The 15,124-nt window shown below is 43.7% G+C and overlaps 1 protein-coding gene across 3 annotated transcripts in view; it reads left to right on the top strand.

The window, feature by feature from the left end:
* The first annotated feature begins 1,971 nt into the window (after positions 1–1,971).
* UBXN7 (UBX domain protein 7) overlaps positions 1,972–15,124 on the top strand; it is a 31,639-nt gene continuing 18,486 nt past the window's right edge. Inside the window, exons 1-5 of one of the 3 annotated variants that reach the window (XM_075157845.1) lie at positions 1,972–2,120; positions 4,912–5,059; positions 7,058–7,125; positions 10,093–10,158; positions 12,145–12,257. In XM_075157845.1, the coding sequence (XP_075013946.1) occupies positions 2,048–2,120; positions 4,912–5,059; positions 7,058–7,125; positions 10,093–10,158; positions 12,145–12,257 (468 nt within the window). In that variant the 5' untranslated portion in view covers positions 1,972–2,047. Of the gene's footprint in view, positions 2,121–4,911; positions 5,060–6,050; positions 6,156–7,057; positions 7,126–10,092; positions 10,159–12,144; positions 12,258–15,124 lie in introns of those variants that run through there. The other 2 variants (XM_075157848.1, XM_075157846.1) reach the window with 2 other exon arrangements.

Below are 15,124 nucleotides of genomic sequence, written 5' to 3'. Positions count from 1 at the left end.
CCGTAACGGCTCACTGCCAGTGATAGGGTTCCTATGCTTGTGCCACCTCTGGCGCTTGGGTACTCTCTGCCATCTAATTCCAGATGTTAAAGGGGTAGGGGAAGCATTGAGGGGTGACAGGACAAGGGAGTATTTCCCTTTTGGGCAGCAATGCGCCTTGTGCAACTCGCTCAGCTGCACCTGAAGCTATGTCCCAGTATATGGGATTTCTGCATTTAGCACCAGTTTCATTTCCTTTTCTTCCACAAGCTGTCTTGTGGATTCTTTCTTTTCCCTTTTAATGTGTCAGTTTTATGTTTCTTCCATATAAGGTTTATGAAATGCACTAAACTAATCCCAGTTAGAAGTTCGATAGGGGGGGTGGCTTTTTGCATCTTACTCTTCAGTCTTGTGCGGACGTACTTCCTTGCCATCAATAGCAAATCCTGCTGCTGTGATTCCACTGAAAATAAATACAGAAATTACAGAAACTAACCATTTCAAAGGTCTAAATAGTACAGAAGTGTATTTTGGTGTGTGTGTATATATGGGGGGTGTTAAAGTATTTGGGGGTTGGTTATTTGTGTTTTTCCTACTTCCTGGATTTTGTTCTCAGTGTAAGAATGACCTCTCACATAAGAATAATTTTTTTAAGCAGAACTGAATAAAAGCAGGACTAAAAAGTCGATCATTAGCTAAAACCCAACCTTAACTGCAAAATATACAAAACCTATAACCTATACCAGAAGACTAGTCCAGCAGCCTCATCCGAGGTGGGGTACTGCAAGCCCTCAGGTCCCAAAGATGATCACATTTCTTACTGCATGCATGGCATAATATTCCACACCAGGCACCTCGTTGGCCTGTCCTTCTGGATTTTCCTTGTTGGAGGGTGGAATTTGGCCACTGCTGAGTACATTTCGGTTGCACCAGCACCCAGTTTCCATTGCTATGATCCGGGAACTTTGAAGCAGGTGAAATCAGCTTTGCCTGGTTTAATGTGTTTGTGAAGCAAGAGTGCGTACTTAGGCTGTCTGAGCTGGTGTAACAGTTCACTGCTGCTCAAAAGGGTGAGCTCACCTTCTGCCTTCAGCTAGCTCTGGTGATTTATTTGTCCCCTTTGTGAACAAGTTCAGCTCATCCAACTGCCAGGAAAAAAAAAAGCAAGTACCAAAAAACCCAAATACTTTGACAGGCTTGGTCGCTTTCCTGAGAGCCAGAGCTGGTGTGGGGATGGGAGGTAGGGAGAGGAGCAAGAAGGGGAAGCAAGAGACTTCTAAGGAAACCTCTGCTTTCTGCGGTACTCACTTTGGTTGACACTTGTTAATGACAAGGTGCTCTGCAGCACTCCAGCCTCCTGATAGTGTTGGCAGCAAGCCAGACACATGCCCTGTTATGTTGTAAAACAACTGAAAGTAGTAAAATGTACCTTTTCTATGGGTGTGATTTCTGCAGGTAGCATAGGGATCGAAAACACCCGGCGTGCTTGTTGTTGAGGCTGTTTCTCTTCCGACTTTGAAGAACTGACAGCAAAAGTATCCCGATAGCAAGGGCTGCCCTGTAATGAGCTCCCTTGACAGGAGCAGCCACACCATTTCTTGGCCACCTCAGGTCCTACCTCCTCCCTTGCAGCGCTGTGGCCCCTGTACATGCTTCCTTGCGTCGGCATAGCATGTGTGACGAGGTAAATCTGCGTGGAAGCTCTGGCCTCATGTAACGAGCATTTCAGTATCACCGCTAAGGCCTCTGCTCTTCGAGTCCCGAGGTTAATGAAAGCGGAGGGTCTGAAATGTGGGGGGGGGGACCCTCGCCAGCGACGACAGCATTTAAAAAGCCGCCGAGGCGGCGGGGCGGGCCGCGTTGCCACGGCAACTCCCGCCTCTCCGGGCCGCTGAGGCGACAGGGCGGGGCTGGCCGCGTTGCCACGGCAACTCCCGCCCCGCCCCGCCCGCGGCGGCCCGGCGAGGCGCCTCCCCGGCGGCGGGCAGAGGAAGGGCGCGGGCGGGCGCCGCGCCTGCGCAGAGCGCGCGGGCCGGCGGCGTGCGTGTTGTTGTGCGGCGGCGGCAAGATGGCGGCGCACGGGGGCTCTGCGGCCTCCTCGGCGCTGAAGGGGTTAATCCAGCAGTTCACCGCCATCACGGGTGAGGCACACGGAAGCCGGGGCCCGCCGAGCTCGGCCGAGGCCGCCGCCGCTGCGTGCTTAACGGGCAGCTCCCGTCCGGCCCCCGTCGCCGCGTCAGGGGGCGGCCGCCCTGGCGGGCCGGGGGCGGGAGGCCGGGCGGGAGGAGCGGGCCGCGGCGTGAGGCGCTGCGCGGGACGAGGCGGAGCGGCGCTGGCGGGCGGCCCCGGGCAGGCTCCCCCCGTCTCCCGGGAGGCCCTCCCGCTGCCGCCCGCGGCCTCCCTCGAGGCGAGTGGCGCTGGCGACGCCCGGGCCTGTCAGCGGGCGCGCTCCGGGGCCCGGCCCGCCGCGGCGGGTCGTGCCCGAGGCCCGGCCGGGGCACCCGCGGTGCCTCCGCCCTGTACGTTGTGGGGTCCCCCTCGCTTTTAGCGGCGGCTTGGAGGCGCCTCTCGGTTGTCCCCGGTCGGCCGAGCTTCTCGGTGGTGCCGGTGCGTGCCCTCTCTCCCGGCGGTCCGGTCGGGTCCGCCCCGGGAACCGCGTCCTGCTCCTGCAATTAAAGCTCACGGCCGGGAGGGAGACTGGAGCTGAACCCTGAGTCCGCGTTTTAAAAAAAAAAAAGTATCTTAAAGTACGGTCGACTCACTGAGAATTTAGTTGCTAACGAAAATAGCAAGTCGCTTTTAAATTGAAGTTTACGGCAGGTGATAATTCCTGCTTTAGCTTGTGTACTTTGAGTGCTTGACCCACTTTGTGTTTAATCTCCTTCACTATAGTTCCCCCTTGCTTACGGCTTTACATATCAAATACTGCGGGAGTGTTTAATAAAACATCTTTGGCCTTTTGGTTGATATAAGTGAAACTGCTTTTAATTCGATTACTCTAACCATCAATTTCAGGTTGTGTCCCTGTACTCAGGTTTGGATGCACTCAAACCCTGAACAGGGGTGTTGAGGGTGTTTAGTACGCTGTGAACATGCCGGTAGGGTACGCTGGGAAATTATTGATCACTCGGCTATCCTTAAAGAAGCCTTTTAGAATAAACCCTCCAAATAAAAAGAACCTACAGCAAATATGTTTTCATTATAGTATGTGCCCGTGTGTGCCTTGTGTTTTCTTTTCAGTAGTGCCTGAGATATTTGCTAAAAACCGAACCAGAACAGGTGGAGTCATGCTAGTTTGCACTTCCTGACAGCTTTTTGTGCTTATACGGATGGTTTATGTTAAACGTAGGAGCACCCCTCTTATGCTTTCACGAAGGAAAAGAAGAACCTGCTGGGCTTCACCCATCCGCTATTAGAGTTTCGAAGTTTTGTTTTTCCATTTTAACAGAATTTAAAGTTATATCTAAAAGCGTGTGTCGTGGAGCTTGTCTTGTCGATGATTTGACAGGTGCTCAGAAGCACACACCCTCAGTGGTTTGTGTTAGCAGCTTTCAACTTTGAAAATGTACAAAATCACTGCTGTCACTCCTGAGCTGAAAATGCCGAAGAGCAGTTAATTTGAAGAACGTGAACTTGATGCTCTCACATCATTTTTTGAGATGTCACTAGTTTTTAATTTGCACTTTCTTCATCTCTATTAAGGTCTTAAAATTCAGCTGACTGCCATCCAAGTACACTTGACATGGCAGGTTGGTTTTTTTGGAAAACCAGTTCCTTCAGTCAGTTTGGCTTTCTCCATGATTTAATGTAACGGTGCAGATCACTTAGCACTGATTTATCTCGACAGTTTCAAAGTGTATTCTCTCTTATTAGTCTCTTCAAATTAGAGCTTCTTGAGTCTTTCCCAGAAAATCTGAGAAATGTCCAAATGCATTTTGCCCAAACTGATGTTATCTGTGATTCTGATGCTGGGCAAAGTGTTTTCCTCATTTTGGTGACTTGCGGTGAACCTAGTAAGAATTACTACCGATCCTAAAGCTACTCCCAAACTGGTTCAGCTGCATTTTGCCACTCTTCCTCTCTACCAGCCTTCCCATATGAAAATAAACTATTTGGCAGTCCACCACCTATAGAGACAGATGCTGTAGTAAGTTGACACTTAAAGGGTTGGGTGCAGGAGAGCTTCCACTGATGAGGGTGCTTCTGTTGATAGTATAGTTTTTGAGGAGAAGTTGGGAGGTAGAGGCTGACCCTCTGAGAAAAGAGTTACAAGTGATGCTAAGAACTGGTGTTCATCCTGAGCAGCGAGAATAAGACTGGATTTAGTTGCGCTTAGGAGAGATTTTAATAAATGTTAGTCATTATACAAATAACTGTGTAGACAAGTACTACTTCCTCCCTCTTGGCTTTTTTTCCCCCCCTCTTAGGTGAACTGAGCTTCTGCTGGTTTGTTTTTGCCTTTTAGCGCAATCAGTAAAACAGGGTATCTTTTGTTCTATCTCTAAATATCTGTTATAAGTGGGTAAAAAAACTTTAGTACCTGATTTAGTATTCTCCCTGTTAAAATGTTAAGTCAGGTTTTCATTTTTTTTTGTGTATTCCTACTAGTGTTTGGAAAATTGTACCAGGAAAAGGTCTGACCTCTAGGAAAAAAAGGAAAACCATGCTAAAACCCCTCAGATGGCTTCCACTAAGTTTTCTCTTGATGGAAGGAAGAAGTCTGGCTGTCCTGTATGCGGGCATTCCCTTCCCCTGTGAGATATGTATGTTTGTCTCATTTCATAGTTGTGCTTCAGAGATAAATGGCAACTGATGAACTGTTCTTTCTAATTATTAATGTTTTGAGAGAGAAAGCTTGCCGGTCAGCTGTTCCTAGCACTTCCAATCAAAATGCTTTCTGAAGAATGCTTTAATTTTTCTTTGTCATTACAGGTGCCAGTGAAAGCGTGGGAAAGCATATGCTTGAAGCGTGCAACAATAATCTGGAGATGGCTGTCACCATGTTTCTGGATGGTGGAGGCATAGCAGAGGAGCCTAGCACCAGTTCTGCAGGGGTGTCTGCTGTTCGACCGCACACTGAGTACGTACCCGGTGAACATGTCTGTATAAATGAGTAGTCTGTCTGAAGAATTTGATAGTGTAAGGCAGAACAAGTAAGACAATTGTCACTTCTAACCTGCTGTCAACTCACTGTAATACATGCTGCTTTGATGATCTTGTTAAATTGATTGCTCCAGTATTGGTCTGCGTAAATAAGTTCTTATTAGATAAGTTGGTATGTAGACCAACATAAGTTAGTCTCTCTTGCATGTACTTCAGAAGTGTTCTATAGCTTATACGTACCATTTTTTTTGCAAACAGAACTCAAGATATTAAAGTGGGGATCCAGTAGTAAGACATTCTTACTTTTAAATTGCTCCAGCAATCTTGCTTTGTGTTAATTTGGCAGTTAAGAGTTCTGTTGTTTTGGTTCTTACAAATTTAGTGAGCTTAGTCCCATTTGTAAGGGTTTTATTGTGTTTGTAACCAGATTTGGCACTGGAAAGGCTAGATTGTGTACTCTAGTATGCAGAGGAATAAGCGACTACAAAATCTGCATCAGTGTCTTACACATCAGATGCCAATAAAAGAAAAAGTTTTTCCACTTGAGCATGGCAGAGAGTCTTTCAGTGCTGCCTGTTGATGTGTCTCCTTGGGATAAATGGAATATTTTGAGTGGAAGCTAATTGGTATAAATCCCATTCATTAAATGTTCTAAATTAAACCTAGCCATGCTTTCATCCTTATGAAAGTCTTCAGGAAGAAGACAACTAAGTTTTAAAGAAAATTCTTGCAACTCATACTTCTGAAGCACATGTTTAAATTTAAACAACTGTTTTAGTACTAATCTTTGTAGTTGGTATCAAGTGCCTTCCTGCTTGAACCTTTGACAGGTAATGAAGTTAAAACTCTGTATCTATAGGTGTTAGAGTTCTTATTTCTAGACAACTTCTGGCACATCAGTGACTTAAGATTCAAGTTTTTATTGGAATACTTTCTTTTTTATACTTGACACCCTCCAGGTGCTGGTCAGCTTAGTGTTACTTCTAGGAAGAGAGAACAATAAATATGCAAATGCAAAATGGAGAATAACTAGCTTCACAACAGCAATCAAAGATGTGGAGGTTAATAGCAAGGTTAGTGCATCTTGCTGACATTATGAGTTACTTTTTGAAACCTGCATGGCCAAGAGCCACAAACTGCACTCTTTACAACTTCGAAGAGTCTGAGGGAAGAGGGCACTTCAGGAGTAGTTCGTAGGCAGGATATAGCAGTGGATTTTCTTGGGTGAGCCCATGCCCTCCTTCACGTAGATCCATGGGCCAGGTGACCACACTGAGTAAGAGGTACTGTTTCAGAGCCCTTGTGATTACCTTTCTTCTCCTAGTCATAATTTCAGATTACCTAGCAGTCTCTGCAAGCGTAACTAAGCTGTTGATATGTGAGGGAGCCCAGCTATGTACGCAAAGAATTGCTTCAGAAATGGGGGGAAATGGCCATTTTGACCATCTTGTTTTCCTTCCCCTGCAAAAGAGAGGGCTGTGAGTTTCAAGTGGAAGCAAAAAGCCTTCCACAGAAGAAAGCTTGTAATAAGGAAGATAATCTTTTTTTTCCTCTATGTAGATAATCAGGGGAGGAGGGTGGCAAGCGGATTAATTAGCAGCCTTTGCTAAGTTTAAGAAACTTTTCCAAGTTTTAAGACAGTTATTAAAGAAAAATGTTTGAATAGTAGATTGACAAACCTGGGATCAAGTCACCCAGGGATCTGTGTAATCTTCTATCAAGACTTAGAAAGGTTATCCATGCCAGATCTTAATGCAGAGTGTACTAAGTCCTTCTTCAGTGCCATGAGTGGGAGTGGATGGTCTCTTGAGGTCCCTTTTGACCCCAAATCTCTTGATTCTGTGCAACGTATAGCGGCATCCTTAGCTGATTCAAGTTGCAGGAGCCTTTGGAAGCACAATGGGATGTGGTTTATATAGTACTTGGAATATTATAATCTCTCTGAATTTTTTTTTTTCTTCTTCCTCTTTGATAGGGATGAAGTACGAGCTCCAATTCCTCAAAAACAGGAAATTTTAGTAGAGCCTGAGCCCTTGTTTGGAGGTAGGCTTGTGTTCTTACTTTGGTTTTTTGTTCTCTTTACCTTGAGATGAGCTAAGCGACAGAAAAAAACCAGAGCTTGCTGAATATGAAGAAAGCATTGTATGTATTTCTATTCTTGTTTTTTCCCCTGCCGCAACTCTACTGCCATGTAACATGATTGCATACTTGGAAATACACCAGTGTTATTGAAAACCTCGCACATTAGAGATGCTACGTTCCCAGTGGTACTAATTTGCTAACTCCAGTTTCATGAGACTTTGTGAGGCAACAGCCAATTAGCTATGATAAGTGTACATCTGCGTTCTGGGGGTTCAGAACCATGCAATACTGCTGTGAAAGTGTTCAAGGTGGTGGGATAAAAGCTCGAGCTTTGACTGACAAGTGAAAACGAAGGGGACAAATGCATGCTTCTCAGAGAAATGATAGATCAGAAAGGGCTGAACTATATGACTATTCATCATTTTCTCCATTTCTCATTTAGGAATTTAATTTGCTCTTTAAACTGCACCATGCAGCTAGTTTTCTAGTTTGTTTTCTGAAGTTGTTTATCGCTTTTGCTTTTGAAACATTTTTTTGCTCTAAGGAAACAGGTGATGGAAATGCTGTTTTCTTTTGGGTGCTTTTCTAAAACACTGTTTAGTAATCTTGTAATACACTAATGTTCTGAATCTCAAAACCTCAATCTCAAACCGCTACTGTAGTGGTTCTCTTACTGCAGCACAGAGGTGGAACTTCTGTAACAGGACTGGATTACCTGGTGCGTTATCCTCTCCTTTTGTATAGTGTCCATGTCTGTATGGCGATCTAAGGTGCTCTCTTTTTATGCTTACTTCCTCTAGCCTTGTGTGGCTCTGTCCTTTTCATGTTGACCAGGCCGTTTCTAGCTGTCTGTATGGCTTTTGCCATGTCAAGTGAATTGAGTGTCTTCCCCTTTTTATCGAGGAAGGGCATGCAAGTGCTCATCTTTAAAGTGGTCTCATACCCATAGGAAATGCGCTTTTCTATTGTTTAGTTCCTGTGCTAGAAAAGAGAAGGAGGCCAAGCTTCAGGTTTACCCTGGAACTGATTTTCTGTTGATCCTGTTTTTCAACATCAGAGAGGTCTTCAGCCAGGATGCACAAGCTGAGATGTGGTTTCAGAGGAAGATGTGCTGCTGAGGGCTCTCTGAAGACACTGCACCAGCTTGTTCCTCTTGCGTTCTTTGTGGCCCAACAGAGTTTTTGAAAAGGTCTATAGACTCCTATGGGTTCAAGAATTGAAGAAGTACAGGAGTAAGATCTGCTGACCCTCGTGCTTGGTCCTGTTCCACCCACCTGTCACACACTATCTCAGAGACACTGCCACTGACTGCCCTCCTGAGGTGATCTGTGGATCAGCGATAGTCTCCTGGTACTGTCTGGTCCACCAGTGCTAATATGCTCACTGATGCCACTTCTGTTTAACACGAAGCAGCCTGACAAGCTAGCTGAAACTGGAGAGATACTTCACTTGGTCTTTTCAGCTCTATCCTCAAAGCAGGGGACGTGCCGGTTCTGGTTTTAAGTGTCATATTGAGGTGGTCGTATGAGCTTAGGTTTTCTTCCAGTTGAAGAGATGACCCTGTCTGTTTGTGCTCTGCCACATACATGGATCCCGTCTTGCAGTACAAAGGATATCAGAAAAACATCTGACTGAACTGCTGTGAACATCTTCACCAGTGCTGCCAGGCTGTAGCTAAGCCTGGCAAGGGAAATGCTGCTTTTGCTGAAGTGGTCCTTCAGTTGCTGCAGTTTAAGTTGCTCTGGCTTGTGCTTGTGCCTAAGCATTTAGAGGTGTTACTTACTGGAGTTAGGCATTATTCACAAGCATGTTCCTCATTCAGGCTTACTTTCTTTTTCGTTGATATTCTGTACGGGATATACTGATTCTTTCCTGCGTACTCTGTACAAGAAGAATGCAAGGAACAAGAACTGTGTACCATTCTTTATGCCCTTGGTGTAGCACAGGGTGAAAGATGAAGGATGCTGCATGCACTATGCGTGCAAAACCAAAAAGGTCTCTAAAATCAAATTTTGGAGGTACTTGTTTCGTGACCTGTGCAGCGGTCATGCTTTCTCACCGTAAAGGATTTTTCTTATTACAGGTTTCCAGTGGGTATATGTTGTATTTATATTACTCTGTTTAATTTGCTTATTATTTATCGTATCTTGTAACTATTAGGCTTTGAAAGTTCTATCTTAAAATTGTTCTGCTTTCAATTAATAGTAATGCAGATAAATAGTTGGAATAAGTCTTGGCAGGCAATTTTGTTTTGCATCCCAAGTACAGTGGTTGTGCTGTACCGTAAGACTTCTGTGGTACTTTTGGGTACTATTCCAGTTATCTGCCTGGGCTGCTGTCTCTGTCAGCTGCAAATGATCTATTCTGAAGGTTTCCTTGCAGATACTGGATCCAATGGAAGAGTGTGGCTGTTGCCAATCCAGCCAAGAAGCTGGGACAGGATCTGGATAAGAGATTAGCAAAGAATAGAAATGCATTGTGGAAAAAACAAATGTCGTTCCTAATAAATAAAGTATTCTCCCATGGGGTTTAGTCCTTTGAAGTTTTTCATCTACTTGAAGGCCTTGCATAAAAATCTTGACTGGAATTGTGACATGTTGATGCTGTGACAGCACTTCCACTACATACTGATGGGCCTTGGTGAGCCCATCAGGAGGGGCTAACTTGAAACTTTTGTGTATTATTGATACATGTTTTGTTTCTGGGGTAAGGTTTGCTGGAGCGAGGATGTGCTAGAAAATGGGTCTTACAAACTACCTATTTCCATCCTCCCATCCTCCACCAGCCCTTCCTAATGACCTCACTCACACATCATTCGTGCTTTGGGTTCCTATTCTTTTTTCCGATACATGTGATGGAAAGTACTAATATGTAATTCTTTTGATAGTATACTTCTGAAATAATTCTTTAATTTTTTTTTTTTTTAAGCTCCTAAAAGACGCAGACCTGCGCGCTCAATATTTGATGGCTTTCGGGATTTTCAAACAGAAACCAGTAAGTGTCTACAGATCAGTAAGCAAGAGGTTCTTTTTTTTTTTTTTTAATGCAAGTAAGATTGAAAAATAGTTTCCATTGTAGGCTATGAAAGCTTTCAGTCTTTGAATGGTTTTAAATTGCCTACTTTATAGCAAAAGTTTGGATTTTTTAATAACTTTATTAGGCTGTTCGTTGTTGTAGTGTCAGTACTGTTTGCTGACATGTCTCTTCAACATTTGTGGTACAGTTAAGGTTGTTATTGTATTGTTCTGGGATGACTGAAGGGAGAGTACCGAGTAATGGACATAAGAAGCAGGGTGTGAGGATGCTGGTCCAAACACTTGCCTGTCCTACATAAGTAAAACCTGCAGAGAGTATATTCTGTCTGCTTTGGTATGGCAAATATTTTCTTGATAACTCTCAAAAATACTTTTTCTGCTCTGGAGGGAATTGAAAAGTGGGAAGAATCTAACATCCATGTAGAAATTAAGTTCATCCACTGAATTTTTCTTGGCTAGCCAGTGGTCATGCTGGCACTCGAATTAGATTTGAGTAGCCCTGAGACTTCTTCCTTGACCGCACACAAGGTTCTCATGAATTTAATTGCTGTTTACCACTGTCTGTGTCTTCATACGCAGAGTCTCCAGATGACAAAGCATTGGCTTATTTAAGCCATTAAATTTTATAGAATAGGATTCTTTGACAGCAGAACACCAGATATCTCACAGCTGAGTTAGAGCTGTTGTGCAGTTGTTATTGCTGATGTTGCTGGAGTGTTCAAGAGGTCTAACCATGGACCAGTTTCCCACATAGTCAGGTGCTGTTGGATGCTGAACTGAAAATAGGTATTCATAATTACTTCCTTTCCCCTGACAGGTTTGGTCAGGGTTTTCCAGTAATAATGAACTCGTCAAGTACTGAAGTCACTGGCAGCTGTGTAAATGAAAATACACCATTTACAGAATCATCATACCCTTAAATTTTTTCTCATCATCTCCACTCTGTTATAAAACATTTAGAGATGCACAAGATCTAAAACCATTGTGAGGGTTTATGATGAAACTTTATCATGCTTTTTGGTAAAACTTCGTAGATGAATATTACTGTATGGCTGTCTCTGAAAAAGCAGCCCTGCCCACGAAAGTCCAGATTATTTCCTGGCTCCTAGGCCTGCTCCACAGGGATGCTTTTTAGCCTGTGGGGATCCAGTGTCTGCGCAAAAATGGTTTGTACGCTATGGCCCGTTGTCAGCTCCTTTCACTACTGGAAAGGTTTTGGTGGTGGGATAGTCACTGCCCATTTCAGCTGACTATCCATAAAATACGTTGTATCGCTGCTTTTTTAGGTGAGCAATTGCTGTGATTTACCTTTATTGTATGTGGTCATGTCTATGTAGGAAAATGTTCTGTATTATTTTGAATGGAATTGATACCACTAAAAGAAACAAGCTCAAAGTGTGGTACTTGGGGATAAACAAGACTGAAAACCCGTTCACCTGAAAGAGACAGTGGTACTCTGAGCCAGTTGTGGGAAGAGTAGATACTCAATATAAACATCCAAATATATTTCTCCATGTAAACTAAGTCTGTTTTTGTTTTCTTTTCTGTGGGATTGCCCTACAGTCAAGAAATAGAAACACAGGAATAGAAATATTCCAAGTAAAAGTTATGATGCTACAATCTAGCTCAGTTTCCCCTTTTAAAAGCATCACTGGGGACAAGTCACAGCTTTTTTTTTGCTCGTTTGTTTTCAAATACTGGCATATGACCCCTTCTGCTGATGCTCACATTTATTAAGATGTTTTTTAAAAGTGAAATAAATGGCCAGTGCTTGAGAAGGCTGGGGCAAGTGGGGTTCTTACCTTATATAGCAGCTAATCTTGTTCAGTGTGGTCTAACCTTGTGACTAGTGCCAAAGTTTTGTGTATGAGCGTATAGCCAATAATAAATCCATCTTGTGAGTATTTTGTCTAACTCAGCTTCCTTTCCTCTTGGGGCTGTGCAGTTCGACAGGAACAGGAGCTACGAAATGGAGGGGCAGTAGATAAGAAACTCACTACTCTAGCAGACCTCTTCAGGCCTCCCATTGATCTGATGCACAAAGGCAGCTTTGAAACGGTAAGTTTTGAAATTTTGGTGCGGTTCCTTATGTGATGACTGTCTACAGTGTGGAGGCCTTGTGTTAGGCTGCTGGCATGTATGGATCCATTTGTCGGATGATTAGAAAGTTCCAAAGGACCATATAGTGACAAATATTTGATGGACTGCGTATGGAAATGTTGATGACTTACTGAAGGACTTAACTAATGATGATAGACCACATTGCTTATGTTTCAATGTCAGTGTGGCAAATCACACTTGGTGAAAGACTTCACTGCACAAAAGAGGCTGGTCAAAATGGAAAAATTGCATCCCTTGAAGTATCTCTGTATAGCACAATACAGAAAAAGCTGAAGTAAGATTTCTTTTGATAGGTGAGCAAGTACTTTGCAAGGGGCTATGTAGTTTGCAGCACAGTCCTGCTAAGAAGCTCAGGCGGAGTTTTGTTAACATGGCTAAGTGGTTTCTGATACCTGAGCCAGTAGAAGTATTTGAGTGTGACTTTGTCATGAAAGCACAATGTTATCTTCAGTAGAGGTCTTGCTCTTGTGTAAAATCACAGCGGTTGTCTTTCGCATCTGGTAATGATGGAAAAATTGTCCAAGAGATTGTCTGCCTGAGAAGGCGCCTGCCAGCTTTAAATAATTTCAGGTGTCACCTTCCCTGTCTGTGTAGCCATGTGTGGGTCTAGTCGTAAGTTGTTATGATGTGGATCAGTGACTTATCTAATGATTAGAGAATATGCAAATTGGTATATATTTTTATTTTTTGAGTGCATAATTTCTAGATATTCTTCAGAAGTTGCAGTTACTACTGAATTCCACCTAGTCATCTTTAAGTAGCTGAGATTTATTATTATTATTACTACTATTGTTGTTATTATTATTATTATTATTATTATTATTATTACATGATGATTTCATGAGAATGCAAACTAATGATCAAATGGTGCAGTACAGGTGCTGCAAACAGTGGTAGAGATCTGACTCCATGAGCTGAACAGAAATATTATTTACATTATTTTTACATTTGCCTCTACTGCCGTGCACAAATACTAGAGCTGGAGAATTTCTGGAGAAACGCTGTGTGCCTTTATTGAGTCTCCAGCTCTCATGCTGTTGGCCTCATCTCTCTTTATATGCTTCCCAGATCACCAGGGATCAGTTGGCTTGTCACCAATTCCTGTGTTCTGACAGCGCCCTCCATATGTTTAATCTTCTAACAAAATTCCAGGTTTGAGAGGGCGCTGACGGAGAATAGCTGTGTCTGCCTCAGCAAGTAGTTTGGTGCAATGGAAGCAGATGAGCAGACTGAAGTAGTTGGTGCTGAGGCATCCCCGCCTTGTGGTATATGGTTCAGAGTTCACTTCAAACAAGGTTGTGTCAGGTCCTCCAACTGGTGATGCCTACTGGGCCTGTGGTTCAGGGATGTTTGTGAGCCAAGCGAATGCGTGGTTAAAGGCAGCAGTGAAGGGAATTCACATGAAAACAGCCAGTGCTGATCCAGACTGGAACGTATACAGTCAGTGAGTGACCTCTTCTGTGGAATTTGAGATGTGTGCTAGTCTTTCCTCCTGTCTTGTTGAAAACTTTAGCAATGTTGATTGTGGCATCTGCCACAGTGAAAAGTAGTTTCAGAGGATGAAATAACTGATCGATAGATTTGATAGTCCTAAAGTGTTTGCATTCTTATTCAGTCATGTAAACTAAAAAAAAAAGAAAGGGGGGGAAGGGGTTTGTATATACACACCTTGTCGTGTGTCCTGGTTCCGGCTGGGACAGAGTTAACTTTCTTCCCAGTAGCTTGGGGGTGTGCTGTGTTTTGGGTTCGGTGTGAAAGGAGCGTTGATGGCCCATTGATGCTTCGGCTGTTGCTGGGTGGTGCCTGCACCAGCGGGAGCACAGCTGGGGTGGTGGACCCAGCTGGCCAATGGGGTATTCTATACCATGTGACATCATGCTCAGTATAAAAACGGGGGGGGGGGTGGGAGGGCTTGCCCCCCTGTTCGTGAAACGCGGTCGGTGAGCAGTTGCATTGTGCATCGCCTGCTTTGTATGCTCTGTTATTGTTGCTGTTCTCATTGTTATTATTACTGTTCTACTTTGTTTTATTTAAATTATTAAACTGTTTTTACCTCAACCCGGGAGTTTTCCTACTTGTGCCCTCCTGATTCTCTCCCCCATCCCACCGGAGGGGGGGGGTGATCGAGCGGCTGCGTGGGGTTTATTTGCTGGCTGGGGATAAACCACGACATCCTGCTCTTTGCAGTAACTCAAATTTAAAGACATGTACACTGTCTGGTATTGGTATTCACCTTTTTGAGTTCTTGTACAATTCCTTGTCCCATGGGATACCCTTCATTTCAAACAGATGCAATAAAAATCTTCAGCTTCTCAATTTGTTGACCATTACCCCTTCCACTTTACCTTTTATGACTGTAGACTGCTGTACTGCTTCAGCCTGGGACAATGTCGGGCCTCCTGTGAATCCAGTGACCAGTCTCTCAAAATTCATCTCTAGCAAGCTGCTGTTAGCTTCTTCCTTCTCTGTATGCTTAGATAAACATATATAAACTATATAATAAATCAGTGATGTTTTTAACATTCGGAAATACCAAAACCTAAATACTGTCATTTTGATGCTCTTGAAGTGTAGTGTGAATTGAAGTTTTCTTATTATTGGTGTGTGGTGTATTCTAACCTCTGGAGAGGTGTACAAGAACATTCTGCCAGTGTTGTGCCATGTACACTTATCATAGAATCATTTAGGATTTATGACTTTATTCAAACTTAGCAAGAGTGGTGGCATCTGGTCTTACTAAGGTTTTTGTGTATCTTTGTTGCTCATCTTTTGTTTCTCCTCTTTGGGTACTCTAAAGTAGATTT

Source organism: Calonectris borealis, chromosome 9 (genome assembly GCF_964195595.1).
Source record: "Calonectris borealis chromosome 9, bCalBor7.hap1.2, whole genome shotgun sequence".
NCBI classification, from domain to species: domain Eukaryota; kingdom Metazoa; phylum Chordata; class Aves; order Procellariiformes; family Procellariidae; genus Calonectris; species Calonectris borealis.
The sequence above is the reverse complement of the archived record's forward strand: the minus strand, read 5'-3'. Positions and strand labels throughout refer to the sequence as shown.